The 19,979-nt window shown below is 42.0% G+C and overlaps 3 protein-coding genes across 3 annotated transcripts; all 3 read left to right on the top strand.

Moving 5' to 3' along the window:
* The first annotated feature begins 1,423 nt into the window (after positions 1 to 1,423).
* gal3st1a (galactose-3-O-sulfotransferase 1a) lies at positions 1,424 to 6,100 on the top strand. Its single transcript, XM_086032214.1, has 3 exons — positions 1,424 to 1,772; positions 3,153 to 3,315; positions 4,192 to 6,100. Exons 1-3 carry the CDS (start codon positions 1,763 to 1,765, stop codon positions 5,339 to 5,341), a joined length of 1,323 nt encoding a protein of 440 aa, XP_085888340.1. The 5' UTR covers positions 1,424 to 1,762; the 3' UTR covers positions 5,342 to 6,100.
* A 1,591-nt stretch (positions 6,101 to 7,691) lies between these two features.
* Positions 7,692 to 17,042, top strand: lztr1 (leucine zipper like post translational regulator 1). The gene is made up of 19 exons (XM_086031782.1): positions 7,692 to 8,223; positions 8,307 to 8,369; positions 8,439 to 8,495; positions 8,560 to 8,639; positions 8,730 to 8,838; positions 9,001 to 9,084; positions 9,165 to 9,222; positions 9,305 to 9,444; positions 9,514 to 9,715; positions 10,484 to 10,594; positions 10,823 to 10,915; positions 10,992 to 11,087; positions 12,471 to 12,645; positions 12,772 to 12,941; positions 14,507 to 14,790; positions 14,887 to 15,036; positions 15,651 to 15,756; positions 15,865 to 15,945; positions 16,328 to 17,042. Exons 1-19 carry the CDS (start codon positions 8,072 to 8,074, stop codon positions 16,442 to 16,444), a joined length of 2,328 nt encoding a protein of 775 aa, XP_085887908.1. The 5' UTR covers positions 7,692 to 8,071; the 3' UTR covers positions 16,445 to 17,042.
* Positions 17,043 to 17,188: 146 nt separating this feature from the next.
* On the top strand, positions 17,189 to 18,985 carry cldn26 (claudin 26). Its single transcript, XM_086031783.1, has one exon. The coding sequence runs from the start codon at positions 17,928 to 17,930 to the stop codon at positions 18,582 to 18,584; it is 657 nt and encodes a 218-aa protein (XP_085887909.1). The 5' UTR covers positions 17,189 to 17,927; the 3' UTR covers positions 18,585 to 18,985.
* The last annotated feature ends 994 nt before the right edge of the window (positions 18,986 to 19,979 follow it).

Here is a 19,979-nt window from a genome sequence, read left to right on the forward strand (position 1 = left end):
AGCCAAACATACTTTTTCAAGAATATGTTCTATGTAAGCCCACTAGTTGAAACAAGGCATTCTGATAAAATATTGCTTTTGTGAAATAGAGTTAATCCACCCTTTTTTAAGGCCATCTCTGGGGGTGGCCATTTTATCACTTCTGTCCACTGAAAATGACATCACAACTGCTCAGGGCTCACTGTAACAAGCAATCACGGCTGACCTGTTTTCTGAAGCTGAGCTGTGATTGGTCGTTACCTGATCCCTGAGCAGTTGTGATGTCATTTTCAGAAGTGACAAAATGGTCGCCCCCTGAGATGGCTAAAAACGGGTGGATTTTGCTGCTTAACTCATATTCTACAAAGGCAATATTAATCCCAATGCCGTGTTTCAACTAGTGGGCCTTTGGGGAACATATTCTTGACAAAAATATGTTTGGTTTGATTTCCCTTTAAGTAGAAATGACTAGAAAAAGGGAAATCGTACGTAATAATGAGTTACAAAGGGCTGTTAAATTTCCATGGGAAGTTGAACAGGGAAATTTTGGAGCGGCATGAATTTACATGTTTGGTTTGTCATGCAGACATAATACGGCCCTCTCAGATCTAACAGTTAACAAAGGAGGAAAACTTTTGTGCGCAATAAAAAAAAGATGTATTGTTTTGTGCCAAGGTGTCAAAACTGGTATTGTACACACCCATACCAGTGGCATGCAATGAAGTGCATTGACGGACCGTACTGTACCGCTTATCCTTTCCAGGGTCAACTGTTGAGCTGGGGCCTATCCCAGCTAACGTCAAGAGAAAGGCAGACTACGCTACACCCTGGGCTAGTCGCCAATCAGTTGCAGGGCACATAAAGAGACAGACAACACTTGTCACCATGGCAATTCAAACCACTGTCTGCGATGGCGAATATACAAAACCACCATCGCTGATGTGCATTTAAAAAGCAAAAAAATTAACTTAGTGAAAGAGTTGAATCATTACTACTACTTTCACGCGAGACTTTTCTTTGCACAAGCATCCGTACTTAAGTACAGCGTGCGAGTGCTTTTGCATCTGTAATTCTGTGCTAAAAAGGAAGCAATTGTCAAGGCAGTGTGACGATAAACTAGCAATCAACCAGACATTCCACGCGTAGCATGTATAGAAGGCATATTTTAAAGAACTCGGACATACAGAAGTCTTGATCAAGCGGTACAATGATGGTCTTTGTTCGTTGGCTGCCTGCATTTGTTCTTTTTATGTTGATTTCCACCCCTCCTATCAGCTACCAGCTCAAACTCAAATGTGTGCACTCAATGGCCCTCTGTATGGAGACACAAAATAGGGACTATACAAGCCTCTCCTCCCTCGACCCATCACTCCCCTCCCCCTTGTGTGTTACACTCTCTCTCTCTCTATTCCCCTTCCCTCACTCTCTGACAAGTGGCCGTCCCCTGACAGTGACCCTGATGTCACAGGGACACCAGATTCCCCGCAGTGCTTCATTCAGCAAGATGGCTCTTGGATTAGAAAGTTAAGAGGGGGTGGCGGCCTGCGGCATCAGGTGCACCTGCAGTGACGCCGTGAAACTGGAGATAGGGGAGATCTGTTATCTAAGGACATGTGATGAGTTGCGCGTGCATGCAACTTTGTGCTAGCTTTCGTCCCTGCATGTGTCAAGATCAGATGCAAGAACCACCGCGGGAGCTTGATCAACTTGTTTTAGTCAGGTGGAATACGAAGGGAATAGACAATGTCGATGGACAAGCGTCACTTCCTTCCAGGCTGGAATTATGTATGAAGGTAAGAATCCACTTACCTTTCCTTTGAGTTGATTTCCCTAAATGACCTTGTTTAAAATTTACATGGCTACCAATGTACATTACATCAGTATGTTTCGTATTCAAATCCATGCCAGTTTGTCAAATTTGTTCACAAATATTCAAAAGTATTTTTTCTGCATCTAATGAAATCTAACACAGCATATTGATCAACAGCTTTATAAATATTTAAAATACCCAATTTTAAATGTCAGCTACTTGGGGCAGAGTCACAGACGGCAAAGCCACACATTCCGTAACATCATTATTGCAGTCAACAACGTATGGGAATCAATGCACAAATCAATTAAAAAATTATAAATTATAAATGCGACACTCTGGTTTTGTCCCCCAGAAAGTCAATTTATGCCGGTGACTTGGTAAATGTGTGGTATATGAAAATACATAATATATAAAGACATCAACCGTCAATTATTTAATTACTCATTTGTGATGTTATTTATTTTTGAAGGCCTCCATATGTGTTGTTGTTAATGTGCATACACTGTTATTATCAAAACGGAGTAAATGTCAACGTGAATGCAAAAACAAGGAGTTCGACCACTATTAGGCATTAATCAGCAGTGGTGAATGCAAATAGATATACACAAGTTGGTAATAGTCTGAGGTCTTGCTTGTCATGGTAGCAAACAAAACAAAGCAACTGTATTGATAGATAAATATCCGAGGAGTAAATTCAGGTTTCAGAAATCTATTACAATTTAATAATAGCCTGTAACTAACTTACCAGACCACAGTGTTAAATGTCAAAGAGAAGGCACATGGTGACTTTGACTGGGACACTCATCACATAGTGCTAAACACGTTTTACAAAACTGCAAACAATGCTGATATGCAGCAACTTCATTCGGCCACTCCAGTAACCGTTTTTGCTGACACAGCACTGTGGCTGAAGTACAGGGTGAAATGGGGACTCTTTAACAATCCAATAAAACCAAGAGTGATGGAAGAAAAATATTTTATTCACAGTAAGTGAAACCTAAATGCCATTTAAGAAACAATGGTGGGAAATCTTGGGGGGGGGAGTCTTGTAGATGGCTGTACGAATGCATTCAAAAATTCCATTTTTTTGGGGTCACCTTGTATTTAGCACATTAACTCTGATTTCCTCCCACATTCCAAAAACATGCTTCTTATGTCATGTGAAGATTCAAAATTGTCCTTTAGTGTAAATGCGAGTGTTTGTTTTACATGCCCTGTAATTGGCTGGCAACCAGTCCACGTATCATCTCTCATCAAAATTCTCATACAAGAGACCCTCCAGCAGCATCACGTTATTTAATGCGTGCTCTTTGATTTTTTCAGCTCACTCATTGTTTTACATACATGTCTTGTTATTAAGTTGTTTTTCCAGGTAACCCTTCAATTTGCTGGACCATGGCAGGAAAACACGGGAGGTGTTGGAGGTCCACGTGCAAACGTTTGGTCCTGGGTGTCCTGCTGACCAGCAGCATAATCCTCCTTTACTGCCTGTCCGTGACCCAAGTGCCCCTCAGCATGCCTGAGTATGGTGCAACACACGCATGTGCCCGCACATTTTTATACACAGTTAGTCTTGAACTCATTAATATGCGTATTCAAGTGGATATGAAGCTAAACCACCGTGTCGATGTTTTTTCCCCTTATATCAGAGAAGCGCAATTTAAATGCTGGAAGGCGGTCACAATTTTGCTACTGGGTGGCCACATAGATCCATGCACTTCCAAAGCAGATGTACGGGAGAAAAAAAATGCTATTTTACATTATATTTCATTTTTGATAATACATTTTTCAATGCATTTAGAAAATATCCACTATCCTAATCCAAACAACGAAGGGATTGAAACAAACATCAAAATAACCACATACTGTATTTTATTTTTCAGTGCGTAGGGCTCTCTTGCATATACCGTTCAAGGATGACACCAAACGTCTGACCAACATTAAGTGCAAGAACTTATTTTTCCACAAAAATAAAAATTGAAAAAAAAAATATGTTTGGGTTGACTTCCGCTTTAAGCAGTAAAATCCACCCGTTTCTGTCTATCTCAGGGGGCGGCCATTTTGCCACTTTCTGTCGACTGAGAATGACATCACAGTTGCTCACGGCTCAGCTTCAGAAACAGGTCGGACATGATTGGTCGTCTGAGCAACCATGATGTCATGTTCGGTCGACAAAAAGTGACCAAATGGCCGAGCCCTGAGTTGGCTAACAACAGGTAGATTTTGCTGCTTAACTCTCATATTCCACAAACGCAATATTAATCAGAATGGCATGTTTGGACCAGTGAAGGCGCATAGAACATATTATTGCAAAGATTTATTTGGGTTGACGTGACCGTGTTGTTTATGTACTGTTTGTGTGGGCAGGTTTCACATGTGTGTGTGTTTGATTGCTGCAGAATTCCAGTGCCTTACTCCTGCGCCCACCGTCCATCCCAGCTGCCAAGCAGACTAAGCGTCAACAGCTCACATGAAAGCGCAGGGGGGATGTGCAGCCCCAAAGTGGACGTCATGTTCATGAAGACCCACAAGTCGGCAAGCAGCACCTTCCTCAACATCCTTTTCCGCTTCGGAGAGAAACACCAACTGAAGTTTGCTTTTCCTGACAGCAGGAACGACTTCTTCTATCCCGCCTTTTTCCAGCGCTCCCACGTTAAAGACTACAAACCTGGGATGTGCTTCAATATCATCTGCAATCACATGCGTTTCAATGCCGCCGAAGTGGCCAAGCTGCTTCCCCTTGATACCGCCTACATCACCATTCTCAGAGACCCCGCAGAGCTTTTTGAGTCCTCCTTCCACTACTACGGCCGACTGGTGCCTTTCACCTGGAAAATAGCAGGAGATGACAAGCTGGCCGAGTTCCTTCGTAACCCCCACTACTATTTTGACCCGGAGGGCTTTAACGCGTTCTACCTCAGGAACCTGCTGTTCTTTGACTTTGGACAGGACAACACTCTCGAGCTGGACGATCCGCGGGTCGACGAGGGAATCAAATCCATCGCGGAGCGTTTTCAGCTGTTCATGTTGGCGGAACATTTTGAGGAATCTCTCATCCTACTCAAGGATGCTCTCTGTTGGGACATGGATGACCTCCTCTACTTCAAGCTCAACGCCCGCAAGGAGTCCACCGTCTCCAAACTGACACCCGACTTGAGGACCAGGGCCCTCGAATGGAACGCTCTTGACTGGAAACTGTACCAGCAGATGAACCAGACCTTCTGGAGGAAGGTGGACGCTTACGGACTGCGGCGCATGGCGGAGGACGTGGCGGAACTCAAAAGGCGCAACGCAGAGATGGTGGCGACCTGCATCGAGGGGGGGCGTGCCGTCGACGCCGGAAGCATCCGGGAGAGCGTCATGCAGCCGTGGCAGCCAATCGGGGAGAAATCCATCATGGGATACAATCTGAAGAAGAACATTGACAAGGATCACGTCAAGTTGTGCCGTAAGATGTTGATGCCGGAAATTCAGTACTTGAGTGAGTTCGGGGTCAACCTGTGGATCACCAAGCTGTGGGGCCGCATTAGAGACATCATTAACTGGTGACTAACTACGAACAAGTGGGGATAATTCGGCGAGGTCAAACCAAGAAATGCTAATTATGAACAAAGGACTCATTATAAACAAGGGGGGACGATTTGGCCACGACGAATGTAGTAAGGCTAAATGAAAGAGGTGGAGAGCAAAGGGAGGATTTGGAGTTCTGTGACATTTCAATCATATAAACTTCATTTAATGCACAGAGGTCAAATTCCAGTCCTCGGCGGCCACTGTCCTGCGTGTTGTAGAGGTTTTCCTTCCTCCAACACACCGGATTCAAATGATTAGGGTTGTTAAAAGATTCCTGCAGAGCTTGTTATGAGCTGATCATTTGAATCAGCTGTGTTGCAGGAGTGAAACATGCAGAACAGTGGCCCTCGTGGACTGGAGTAGGACACCGGTGTAAAACGGGTGCTTGCGAGAAATATTTCACAATCTATAAGTACCGAAGTGAATTTAATTATGTTCTCTGTTAAAATATTTATACACATTTTATTAGATTAACTAGCAATAGAATTATGTGTCCTTGATCTCTTTTCATCTCCGCCAACTTGTGTTTCTAGACAAACTAATGAAATGATACCACAATGTTGAATCTGTTTTGAGAGTTTAAAAAAAAAAAAAAAAAGGAAATTCCTGATGATATAAACAACCATGAATTCAGAAAATGTTAGAGTAGAAAGTAAAAAGTTTCACTTGCCTCTGCATTCTTACTGTGAATTATGTTGATAAGTCATTTTGTTGTAAAAGAGCTTTAAATTAAAAAAAAAAAAAAAAAACTACAAAATTTGTCTACTGTGTTTTTTCTACACGTTAACTAAAATGGGAGGGCTATCTGGCTAATGACAATGACCAACCAGGTTTACCCTTGAGCCTTTGAAATGTCAATTTATTCACCATATATTGATCTATTTCCCTCTTCACCTTATTGTTTTAGCTATCAGTGTATGTAGTATTGTCCATGCCATTTCCCAATAGACATATTTTTACCAATTTGTATGAAGCCAAGGCACATATTTCACTTAAAAAAAAATCTCATGGAGCACTGCTTAGCAAAACAATTCACAAAAAATGGATACGCAAGTTAATTATGTGCCGTCTGTCATGTAGTTGGCAAAGACAGTCCAAAATAAAGCGTAAAAAAAAATCTAGATGCCTTTCTGTGAGGAACTTGCATGTTCTCATCGAGTTTTTGTGGTTTTCGTTCTCTCCAGGTACTTCAGTGCATCCCGCATTCCAAAGACAGACATGTTACATTAATTGAAGACTGTAAATTTCCCATATGTGACCGTGAGTGTGAATGGTTGCCTAACAGTACATGCTATGCCGTAGCCCGCTTCTCACCTGAAAAGTGAAGTAAGATGAGCTGGATTTTGCCCGCGACCATAATGAGGACAAGTGGAAACTGGAAGGAAATATGACACATTGTAATGAACTAATGCCTCATCAAAAATTTAAGTAATCATTGGAATAACTGCGGTTGTTTGATAAGACACCTCTTTTAGCCACACCAGCTGTTTTCAAAATGTTTGTACCAAGTACCACCTCAAAAAAGTACTTCTCCAAGTTCTACCATAATATTTACAAACATCAAAAACAGTGTAAGTGGTCTAGTAGGCCCAAGTGTTGAATGAATTAAAGGTTTTATTAAAGGTCGGAATTAAATGTTGTACAATGGATTAAAACAAGTTTAAGACACTGGAACACTATGCACAGTTTGAACATTTCATTCAGGGATTATTTTAAATACCACTAGTGCTACCCATATCCCATATCGATCTTTTAAGTTCAGAGCTCGTGGGTTAGTATCCATGACGCTGCGGCCTCTTGAGTGGAGTTTGCATGTTCTCTCTGGGTTTATGTGGGTTTTTAATCTTGGTTTAGCTACCACATTCTAATATCTTTGATATAGGGTTAATTCAATACTCAAAATGGATGGATCTAGGCATGCATACATACTGCATTTGGTGTGTCTTCGAGCTTAGTGTGCTGTGGGAAATTATCCAATATTGTTGAATTGGTACAAACTATATTATCTATTCACTTTGTTCATCTATTTCTGCCAGTGACATATAATGTGACTTACGGGTTAATTTACTGTATTTATTTATGAATAGCAAGACGTGGATCCAACTGTTCATACGTTAGCCATGACTTCCTGCGACTGTGTTTAAACATGACGACACACTGAGTAAGTACATTTTTGAGTGTATTGCGCAGTGATCATCAATATTCAGTATACTTTTTGAGACGCTTGTATGGTGGTATGTAGTGAGCGTTTTCTTATGTAAAATACGGCCATAACGCAATTCAAGTTGGGAAATGTATGTACGTACTTCCACCACTAGAGGAAGTCATGAGCTCTGACGTCACGCAACTCGGTAGCGTGACGGGACGACTGTGCACTCTCATGACAGCACTCGTGTTTGCCTTTTTAGTGCTCCTTATTTTTGCTCTCATTTCTCTGGAATACAAGCCACATAGCAACAAATATCACGAAATGAGTGAAGCATGAATTATGTGGCGTTTCCCATCCATATACATTGATAGAGTTGTTCGTTTTCGTCGCTGTTCGAACCTTAGCGTTAGCTTTGAAGCTAGCGGTTGTTTTTATTTTTTAGCATTGTCTGTTTAGCTAGCAGCGAGCCGGAAGTTTTTGTCCTATACAATTTGCCGATGACATTCGCTGCAGATGTGTTGCCCTGATACGTGCTTACGTTGGATGAGTGGAGGAAAATGTCGTGCAAATCAACTAAAGTGGCCCCCAGTGTTGACTTTGACCACAGTTGTTCCGACAGCGTGGAATATCTGACACTTAATTTTGGTCCCTTTGAGACTGTTCACCGATGGAGAAGACTGCCTCCCTGTGATGAATTTGTTGGAGCGAGGTAACATGCTGTCGAGTTAAATCTACCATTGACAGGTCAAAACCTGTCGGTTTGTTCACTGGGCTTTCTTTACCTCTATGCAGGCGCAGCAAACACACTGTTGTGGCATATAGGGATGCTATCTACGTGTTTGGGGGAGACAATGGGTGAGTAAGATGTTGACAGTGTTATTTTTGCTACAATAAATGATGTTAAAATTGTATTTTTCTCATCAGCAAGAACATGTTGAATGATTTGCTGCGCTTTGATGTGAAGGACTGCTCATGGTGTCGGTAAGAATTGATTCAATGAAAATGTGTTATGAAATGTGACTATTGACTCTAATATATTCCACAGGGCCTTCACCACAGGAACTCCACCTGCTCCCCGCTATCACCACTCAGCCGTTGTCTACGGCAGTAGCATGTTTGTTTTTGGTACCCCTGAAAGCTTCTTCCTTAACCAGTGTTTACAAATGTTAACTATACCGTATGTAATGTTGATGTGCTCTTTGAAATGCATTTCAGGAGGATATACTGGAGACATATACTCCAACTCAAACCTTAAAAACAAAAATGATCTTTTTGAATACAAGTTTGCAACAGGACAGTGGACTGAATGGAAAGTGGAGGGGAGGTAATCAATTTTTGATTGTGTTCAAATTGTCCATACTTTGTTGAAGTAGCAATCAAACTTAGATTGTTTTCAACGATGGGGAAATACTTATATTCAAATGATGCAAACCATTTATGGTTAAACGATGCTCTGTTGTTTCATTCCTTCTGTTGTGTGTTCTAGCTTGCCAGTGGCCCGCTCTGCTCACGGAGCCACAGTTTACAGCGATAAGTTGTGGATATTTGCTGGTTATGACGGGAATGCCAGGTGTGTTTTACGCCACAGTGTTGGCACCTTTTGATAACAGCAGTGTGTGCTATTTTATGATGTCGATTTTTCTCCTTTAGATTGAATGACATGTGGACCATCAGCCTGCAGGACAGGGAGCATGCATGTTGGGAAGAGGCCAGTTTATTAGCATCACTTATGGTGGACCCCACGCAAGTACTCTCGTGTGCTGACATCTATGTTTGCGTGTCACCATCAGATCGAACAGAGTGGTGAGATTCCTCCTTCTTGCTGCAACTTCCCCGTAGCTGTGTGCAGGGACAAGATGTTTGTGTTTTCCGGTCAGAGTGGAGCCAAGATAACAAACAACCTCTTCCAATTTGAGTTTATTGGCCACATGTGAGCATAATAACCAATGATAATGAGTATAATTTGGACACACAACTCGTCTAACCGTTATCACTGTAGGTGGACCCGTATACCCACTGAACATTTACTGCGAGGCTCTCCGCCGCCTCCACAGCGGCGTTATGGCCACACGATGGTTGCCTTCGATCGGCACCTCTATGTATTTGGCGGCGCTGCTGATAACACTCTGCCCAACGAGCTGCACTGCTATGATGTGGACTCCCAGAGCTGGGAGGTCATCCACCCCAGCCTGGACAGTGAGGTATGACTCGCCAAGAGCTAGATCAGTGGTTCTAAGTTATCACTCTGGGACCTGCATTTTCATTTTGTCACAAAGTTATGACCCACTTTTAGAGACATGAAGGCAAATAAATGTATTGATAAAAACAAATTGCTTTTGAAAGTGCATCTGTATCATATTTTTAAATTCCACACGCTTACATGTTCAAAAGTGCCCTTCAGAGCACCTTATTAAGGAACTGGAGATGAACATGACAACTGCATGTACAAAAATGAATATAGCAAAATTAAATAGGCATTGCGCTTGTTTTCTTTTGATCCGCGCTGTTATTCAAATGGGTTTGCTGGCTCGGGGGAGAGACATACCACCTGTTGTCGCAGGGAGGACATCCCCCGACATTTAGATGTACGTTTGATGCAACAAAGCACTGCTTGTGTGCATGCTTCCTGACGTGACCTGAAATTATGCACATTGCCTAATCTCAGTTGAACCTCAACGGTTGAGCGCAATCCTTCAATTTGTTCAAATTTGAAATACATTTTTTTACATGGAAGATAATCCGTTTGTAACTCGAACGCTTCTTTATTAACTGTGCAGGGATTGCATTGAGTAGAATTGGAAGATTCTTATCGCTCATACAAATGCAAAGACATTTACTGCTTTTTAATAACTGCTACACAATTTATAACCTAAACAACGTCACATACTCACACTAACTGGTAGATGTTGTCCAGAAAAGTTTGTTTGACTTCCTGACATTCTGTACTATTTGTGTCCTTGCCTACGCAGATGCCCAGCGGGCGGCTCTTCCACGCAGCCGCCGTGATTCAAGATGCTATGTACATCTTTGGAGGGACTGTGGACAACAATGTTCGCAGTGGGGAGATGTACAGGTTTCAGGTGGGCAAGTCCTCATTGTTGCATGTCTGTGGGTCATTGCCAGGTTTCTTCCGTAGAGGAAGTTTAGCCTTTCGCCTCGGCCGTATAGTATACAGCACCTGCTGTTTATGAAAAGTGCCTAGAGATGACTTCTGTCGTGAATTGCCGTTATAGAAAGAAAAATGTACTGGATTTGACTTGACTCAAATGAATCAGTTTCTTTGTGATTATTTGTCTTTTTCCTTGCAGTTTTCATGCTATCCCAAGTGCACTCTCCATGAAGACTATGGCAAATTGTGGGAAAACCGTCAGTTTTGTGACGTGGAGTTTATTCTGGGAGAGGTGGGTTTAGCTCTCATGTGTGATATTGCTGTAGTTGACTTATTTAGTAGTGAATGAACATATTTTTCTTTTCCAGCGGGAAGAACGAGTTCTGGGACATATAGCCATCGTGACTGCAAGATGCCAGTGGTTGCGCAAGAAAATGCTGCAGGCTCGGGAAAGGCAGCGACAGGTAAGAAGCTTTCGGGCTTCTGTTTATTATTTTTTATTTTGTTTTCGGTGACCAAAAACTGTCAATACTTGATAAAGACGTATGCATATAGAATTAAAGTGGAATACTTTCATGAAACTTATGCGTTATCACATCACCCCATGGTTTTGATGGGCTAAATTTTCGAAGTGACCACGAAGGAGTCTGCATGTGTAAATGGCGGCTGAGCTGGTCGGGCTGATGCATTTTCCTTTATAGCAGAGCACACAATCACAAAAGTAAAGCCGTGGCCACTATTTGTCTCACTAATTGCTCAGTGGCTTAAATGCTGACCTTAGATGAAAATAACTGGACAACTCTTGAACATTTTTTTTTCCTGATTATAAGATGGCTTTGCAATATACTTTTTGCTCAGACTTCATCACTTTTAATGCTTAAGGCCAAAGGATAGTGGTCATGGTTCTGGTGGCTAGTTTTGGTTCATGGTGTCATTTTACTACACAAAACTGTAAGTCAAACACTTAAAATGAATGAACAAAATGAATACATAATACTTCACTAAATGCAACCCAACAAGCATACACCTCATTAGATGCATTAGCAATAAACCGAGCAGGGGTGGGCAAAGTCAGGCCCACAGGCAACGTAAGGCCCACTGCACTTTTAAAATCATTACCACAGAGCGTTTACATTTTACATGTCCTGTAATATTTGTAGTATTTTTTTAAAACTAAAATATGTTAATTAAAATGTATTACGTATCATTGATATTTAAAAATATTTTATTAAAAATTGGATAATTGACTCATTGTTAAAAAAATGTGTAAAATGAACTATTTTAAGTATGTGTTTTTAAGAGTATATTTTAAATGATACATATACAGTATATATATAATTGCATTTATCATTTAAAAGTATTTTTTTATTAAACAATTGGTTAATTATAATTCAGTTTACGACAACAAACAATAAGAATAAATTTTCATTTAGTAAAAATGAAAAATAATTTACATACACGTTTCCGTTTTTTTAAAAATGTTTTTATGACCTTCCGCCCAGTGTAAAAATCAACTATCAAATGTAGCCCTAGAGCACAAATGTTTTTCTTTAGAGGGACTGCACTACATCACTCTGAGCGTGATGTGTTGACCCTCACGTTTCCTTGTAAATAAGGCAACCAAAATATTAGAAACGCCTTTCAATAGGATGCGACACACAGTGATAAACACAATGATGAACACATTTTTTTTTTCCTTCCACTTTTTGATATGATCTCATAAGATTGTGTAGGTAAACATAACCTTAGAGCGTCTGAGTGCGTATCCTCATGTCTACTGAAACTAGTGGAAATCATGCCTCTCCAACTGTAATAACTGTACTTGTATTTTTTTTTTTTTGTCTTAGAGGACCAAACAGGACAGCAGTGAAGAGAGTGATGAAGGGGCCACTGGAGGAGGGACTCACAGGCCGTCAGGCAGACAGCCATTGCTGGAGGTGTCCATCAGGGAGGCAGAAGCCCAGCCTTTTGAAGTCTTAATGCAGTTTCTCTACACAGACAAGATCCAGTACCCACGCAGAGGTAGCGTTGTCCACACGTTTGTACATAGGGTGGAATTTCTAAGGCCATAAGCACCATCTGTTTTTCACCTCTGAATTATTCTGATTCGAAAATAACTTTACTGGATCATCCCCTGTATGTTTGCAGGTCACGTTCAGGATGTTCTCCTAATCATGGATGTTTACAAACTGGCCCTGAGTTTTAAGCTCTCCCGCTTGGAGCAACTGTGTGTTCAGTACATCGAGGCTTCTGTCGACCTGCAGAACGTTCTGAGCGTTTGTGAGAATGCCAACAAGCTCCAACTGGACCAGCTGAAGGTACTTTTTACTGACCACCGGTGCTTTTGCTGACAATTTCAGCCTATGAGCAGGTTCTTAAAAGGGATACAGTGAATGTTTCTTGCCGACCCACAATAGGTCAAAATCTGTTATACAGAGAGACCATATAAAATACTTTTATTTCCCCCAAATATTTGAACCCTGCCACACGCTTAAACCACATTGAATCTTATGACAAATTCATCCGTCCTTTAAATAGGAGGCATTAGGCAAAGGCTGCTTTCTTTAAGATGCGTCAATCCCACTTGAAGTTAACTGTAAAACTGACACATGAAACAAAGCAAATTCAATATTGAATAGTGGCGCCTTGACTTAGGAGTGTAATTCATTCCATGAGCACACTCACAACTTAAAACACGTGTATCTCATATCATCTTTCTCCATTGAAATGAATGCTATCAATCCATTCCTGCTCCCCCAAAAACAGTAGCAGAAATGTTTGTAACCTTCCTTTGCAATAAGAACAATAGCATTGTACAGTATTGTACTTTATAAAAACATACGGTAATAATATAATTATGTTGCAAGTAACGAATGAAATTGTGCTTCAAGACGACGTTTCGATTTTACGATGCCCGCGCCTCCTCCTCCATTTTGTCCCCAGCACCACAGTGACTACGTTTACATGCAGTCAATATCCGGGTTAAAATCAAAATTCCGATTTCTCAAACATTCTGAATATCCCGTTTACATGATCGAGCGGACAGAGTTTCTCCAGCAATGGAATAATACGGCGACGCACGGTGTCATGACTCAAATAGACGTCATTTCCGCTTGTTATTTTCAACCGTCAATAAAGCACTCGATATTCATGTCACTCACCACATGAATGAAGCAGCCAGTTTCCTCCTTGCTCCAAAAGTGTGTTTTTGTGCTGCTTTTTGCGGTGGTTTACGTGCCAATCACCGCACTTCTGCATACAAGCACTTCCTGTACTACAAAGACCAGCATTGCTTGCGGTTGTGCATACGCAAAGTGTCTCGATCGTGTCTCCTCTCCTCCTTCTCCATCCACTTCTCAGCAGTCATGCGAAGTACAGCATCTTATGTTTTTATTTTAATGTATTTTCGTTTTTTTAAATGTTTTTTATACAAAGTATTTTGTCGTAAATCTTAATTTTAACGCTGAAATCCGACATATGCCGAAATTCAGGTTACATCGCCAGTGTAGGTAAAACGAGGACTCCCTGTAGTGGAGGCATGAACGATGAATCTTGGTGGGTATGGAACAAGCCCTGCTGCGAATAGTGAAAATCTGTTGAGTAATTGATGCCTACCTATTAGACACTCTATTAGACAAGGCTATGGCCTGACAGAAGGAAGCGTGTCCCCTCACTTGAACAAGTTCCTTAGCCCCACGGTGTTGCAAGATAGTGCAAAATCAGAGACATTGCTTGCACAAAAACAGTGACTACAAGTTTCCCCCCAAATAAGCTGGTGCAAATTTGTCAATGCCAAAACTCGACGGTGAGGTTTCACCGTATGCAAATGATACGTTGACAAGCAGTGGCGCTCCCGTTCACTCCCATTTCTCTTCTCCTTCAGGAACATTGCCTTAATTTTGTGGTGAAAGAGTCCCACTTCAACCAGGTGATCATGACGAGGGAATTTGAACATCTGTCCACGCCACTGATCGTGGAGATAGTCAGACGAAAGCAGCAGCCGCCTCCCAGGCTGTACTCGGACCAACCTGTGGACATCGGGACCTCCCTGGTGCAGGACATGAAGGCTTACTTGGAGGGAGGGGGTCTGGAGTTCTGTGACATCATTCTGCTGTTGGACGGACACCCCCGACCTGCTCATAAAGCTATACTGGCGGCTCGTTCCAGGTACTTAGCCTTAGGGGGGTGGATGGCGGGTGCGTTTAATCTGAAGGCTGACTTTTTGCACCAACTCTCATCCCCTTTACTCTTTGAACCCTCCAGTTATTTTGAGGCCATGTTCCGCTCCTTCATGCCAGAGGACGGCCAGGTAAATATCTCCATCGGAGAGATGGTTCCCAGTAAGCAGGCATTCGAGTCGATGCTGCGCTACATCTACTACGGAGATGTCAACATGCCTCCCGAAGATTCTCTGTATCCTTGTCAAACTCACACCCTTCATCACATTCGGTGTCATGTTGGTCCATAACCTGAAGGAATAGAATGGAATGGATAAAGATCCCATCAAGCTTTTCTTTGGGCGTGGGGGGGGTGGGGGGGGGGGGGGGGCGAGCCCTCTGAAAATGGAGAAAGACTGTAAGCCGGAAGATTGAGGATTGCACATTGGTGTTTCATCATTAACAGGGTAGATGGTGCCCTCTTGTGGAGGTGGTTAATTTTTCCTCAGTGAGTCCATGTGCAAAAGTGACTGCAGTGCCATCCAGTGGTCACTTCCTAACACCTATTTGATACACAGGCACCTTATAAAATAGGATGCAATTCAAAAGAAAATATTAGCTGCGGGTATATGAGATGTGCAAAATAATTCAAAGATCGAGTCTTAGTATAATAGTGGAAGTCTATACCACCGCAAACTACAGTCCCAGTAAACATCAAAATCCAAGCACGTGTCTGCTATACCGCTTGCCCTCTCTCATTAGGGACACAGTTGTGACTGACTTTGGGAGTGAGGTGGGGTTGTCATAATATAATATCATCTACATGGAATAATTAAGAATGAGTCTTTTCCTTGACCTCTTGTTCTACAGTTATCTGTTTGCCGCACCATATTATTACGGCTTTTCCAATAACAGGTTGCAGGCTTACTGCAAGCAGAACCTGGAGATGAATGTCACCGTGGAGAATGTTTTGCAGGTATTTCTGTCTGAGGGCTTCACAGAGGGCACATGGATGTGATTGGGCAACGCTGCTTATGTATGTGACATGTTTTTTTTATTATTATTATTTTTATTCTCGGTACAGATTCTGGAGGCAGCCGATAAGACGCAGGCTCTGGACATGAAGAAGCACTGCCTCCACATAATTGTCCACCAGTTCATCAAGGTGGGTGGGCTCATTTCCGCCACCCTGGGGGCTTGCTGCCCGCTCGCTGCAGCTGAGCTAACCTTGTAGTCACGTCGTCTTTGCAGGAGACTTGACACTGTTGGCCCGCTAGTGGAGCGGCCATCCATCTCCTCTCTAGAGAAGGAGAGTGTTTACAGGGCGGCCGGCTGAACAAGCACCTCCTCAAATCGCCCCTCTTGTTATTATTGTTTGTTTATCCAGAAAACGCTCACCCCTCGCCACTGACGTTTTTGTTCGGCTTGCTTCATATTTTTCAGCATGAGCAAATCGATTGCTGTTTATCCCTCATTTTACTCTGTTTGACTTGTCGTCTTTTTTTGCCCCCCATTTTAATTTTTGCTCTCCTCCTCCCCTTCCAAAGGTATCCAAGCTCCCCAACCTGCGATCCCTCAGCCAGTTGCTGCTGTTGGACATCATTGAGTCTCTAGCCACACACATATCAGACAAGCAGTGTGCCGAGATGGGCTCCGACATTTAGGAGAATGGCAAGAGACCTGCACTTTTATTTTCATTCTCTTTTCCCAAAAGCTGTTTACAATATCTCCTCACCATTCCTCCCTTTACACACTTTGTTTACACTTTGCTTGCACCTTGCGTGCAAGGTGCTTTGTTCCTTTCATCTGCATATGTTTGTGTTGAGTCATTTAATTTATTTTGTATACAGCAACAGGTTCTCGCTTCTTGCATGTTTTTTTCCCCTGATTATTATTTTACTGGAAAAAAAAAAAAAATCCACCGGACAATTGTTCCCACCACGTCCCTTAACAGCTGGAACTACCAAACTATGTGACTTCTATTTGCTGGATCAGCATTATTACATGACACTATTACAATTGGTATATTATCATATACTTGTTATATTCTTATGCTATACTGTAGTATAAAAAAAAAATCATGATTGATAACCATGTGTGTGATATTAACCACCACTATTTAGACATTACCCATATCTGACAATACTACGAGGTATGTTTAGTAATCAGTTAATACATATTTGCACATGTGGGTTAAAATGTACTGTACTAAAAAAAATAAATCACCTTTATGTTTAAAAAAAAAAAAAAACATAAAACAAATGACTGTCTGTTTTGAACTACGACATTTGAAACAAAATGGATTATAAGGCAATTGTCATATAGACCCAAGCCTCTTTTAACACTACCTGACCACAATGGGAAATATGTGTCCTTATGTCCTGTTAGCCACAACCCTCTGCCGTTTTAGTTTCTGGACTGCGGTGGTTAATAAGATGACTAGATGCTTATTTACTTGAGAGGATAACATCCTCCATCCAGCCATAGTCACTGATGCACTTTTACCTGTTTTTGAACCCGTTTTTGTCAGTGATGGAGCTACATCAAGACTAGGGAGTTCTATAGCCCCGTCAGAAATCTGCATAGCCCCAGTTAAGCCCCTCCAGCATTTTATTTGATTCTGTAAAATATATTTATAATTTTATTTTCTCAGCCCCCCATGTATTGGTCAGGCCCCCTCCATGTTTAAGCTACAAATCCTTTTTTGATGACAATAAAAATGGTGCCTGCATTTGGGAAAGCTTAGTCCAGAGAGTCACGACATTACCTTGAATCTTGTCAAAACTCACATTTTAATTAGACATTAACTCTGGAAAAGCCGTAATGAATTCCACGTGGCCGCAGAAAGAGGCCTTTATTGCAGCGGCTTCTTTTTCTGTGCTCATGTTTCATTCGTTCAAGGGTAGCCGGCCGGGCCCAGGATGCCATCGCTCCTATAAGGTTTCATTTAAAACAGAGTTCATTGTCTTGATATTGAACACCGAAACAAAACAGTGATTGTCTCCCATTCATCAGTCCTTTTTTTTTTTTTTTTTTTTTTTTTTTTTTTGTGTTAATATGAAAGAGCCTCAACGGTGGGGCTCCGTCAGCAGGTGGGCCGGGTTGTGAATCTTCAGAGTGCACAGTGCGGCAGGCTTGCAGGCAGCGATGGTTCTCCTCACCACGAAAACAATGCAAAGGACCGCATTCTTTGTCACCTTCGGGGGACTGGTGACCTCCTTCATCACCACCTTCCTTCCACTATGGAAGACAATGAATTCAGACCTGAACGAAGTGGAAAACTGGTACTCGGGACTGTGGCACATGTGCCTCTATACGGAGGAGGTCGGAGTGCAGTGTAAGGCCTACGACTCCTTGCTGGGACTTCCTGCGGACCTGCAGATCTCCAGGGTGCTCATGTTGGTGTCAGTATGCACAGGCGGATTGGCTCTGCTGTTTGCCCTCCCAGGACTGGACGGGGTGCATGTGTGTTTGGACAAGTGTGCAAAGAGGAGAAGCTTCCTGATGCTGGGCGGGGTGCTGTCCTGGGTGGCTGGGATCACCACACTGGCTCCGGTGTCCATCGTGGCGTACACCACCGTTGTGGAGTTTTGGGATCGAGGTTTTCCCGATGTGATGCCGCGCTGGGAGTACGGAGAGGCCATGTTCTCCGGTTGGTTCGGAGGTTTGGCGTTGCTCATTGGAGGGACTTTGTTCTTTATAGCTGTGTGTATGGCTGATTATGAGCCGCAGGCAACAAGTGTGACCAACAGTCCACGTGTAATGCACTGCACACGTCACTACCGCAAGACTGAGGTTTTGTAATATATGAGCTTCGGGACTTGGCCGATGCTATCCGCTTATGTATGAAGCATTTTTAGATGTGTGATTCTTATGTGACAAAAGTGAAGTCTTTTTTTTTTTGGTTGTTGTTTTTTCTTCATTTTGAAGTAGTTGAAAATCAGATAATCGTGACAAAGCAATGGATTAAAAAGGAAAAGGGACCGCTAAGTGACTGTGATTTTTTTATGAAATAATGACAAGAGTTTTCATTTTAACAGCAGGTTAATTATCAGTTATCAAGCGGCTTCTGGTAAATTTGAACCTAAAATTACACCAATAATCTCAAACAGTTTGTATTGATTTATATGATCGTGAATTACAGAAGAAGAAAAAAAAACAAAGAAAAATGATTAGTGGTGGAATAGTTCAAATCCAACCAGTCGTAATATATAAATGCTGAAGCCCTTTTTTTTTTTTTTTTTTTTTTTTTTTTTTTTTTTTTAAATATGTGTTGCATTCCACAGCTGCTTGAATTTCTTGAGGTTGGGCAGCACTGGTGTGGGGGTCTTGGTTAGGGCCATGTACTGGGGTGTCATTAATGCACATTTCTCTGTAGTGATGGATTAGAATTCACAAAATGTCACACAGCAACTTGCTGACATCGACTGACGGGATATCAATGTGTTCCTTGTTTCTTTAATGCAGAAACACTCCCAGGATCACTCCAACCTCGTGACAGCTGAGGCTGCCCGTAGTTTACATATTTCCTTCGCCCGAGCCAATCTTAATGTCTCCTTTGCTTGCTGCACCATCATTCAATTAAAGTGGCTGCCTGAGCGCTGATCTGTTGTCTTGCTGCACCTTCATCATCCTCCCGTGTCAAAAGAAGCTGCATGGGGGTGTCAGTGACCTTGTCTCAGAGGTACACTGTGTTCCTCATGATTAGATACATGCCGTTTTTTTTTTTTTTTTTGCTCATTTTCTAGTCAGTGTGATTTACACTGAATACTAATAACCTAGCGTAGAAAAATCGAAACGACCAAATGGCTAAAACTATTTTTTGATCATTTTAAAGAAACTTTAGGTAACTTTTCGACCTTGATAAAATATTTTCATAAATCTTCTGATGAAACATAGACTTACAACTAGTTGAATGGTACCTTTGTCATGGCCTGAGGGCATCTGTTTTGCTTTTACTGGCACTAAGCAACTTTGAGGAGGGTGGTAGGAACATCCTGCAATGTTTCCCCCCGGAAAACTTGCCCAGCTTGGTGGTAGAGAAGCCGACCGGCTTCATAATATACTGTATATTTCATTTTCATCAGTGTACTGCATTTACATTAGCGCAAAAAGTCATTTCAATTTTCAAAACAGATGATTAAAAATATCACTTAACTATAGCTACACTTCAACGAGCTGCGGCCGTTTGTATTAATC

This window comes from Filicampus tigris, chromosome 5, assembly GCF_054856515.1.
Source record: "Filicampus tigris isolate MCC_2025a chromosome 5, RoL_Ftig_1.0, whole genome shotgun sequence".
In the NCBI taxonomy this organism is placed as follows: domain Eukaryota; kingdom Metazoa; phylum Chordata; class Actinopteri; order Syngnathiformes; family Syngnathidae; genus Filicampus; species Filicampus tigris.

Excerpts from the sequence above, each read along its gene's own strand:
- gal3st1a (XM_086032214.1), top strand. Across the intron at positions 3,316-4,191 it reads GTGCCCCTCAGCATGCCTGA|AATTCCAGTGCCTTACTCCT; the intron begins GTATGGTGCAAC and ends TGATTGCTGCAG.
- lztr1 (XM_086031782.1), top strand. The coding sequence starts at position 8,072 with ATGTCGTGCAAATCAACTAAAGTGGCCCCCAGTGTTGACTTTGACCAC. Across the intron at positions 8,224-8,306 it reads GATGAATTTGTTGGAGCGAG|GCGCAGCAAACACACTGTTG; the intron begins GTAACATGCTGT and ends ACCTCTATGCAG. Across the intron at positions 14,791-14,886 it reads ATACTGGCGGCTCGTTCCAG|TTATTTTGAGGCCATGTTCC; the intron begins GTACTTAGCCTT and ends TGAACCCTCCAG.
- cldn26 (XM_086031783.1), top strand. The coding sequence starts at position 17,928 with ATGGTTCTCCTCACCACGAAAACAATGCAAAGGACCGCATTCTTTGTC.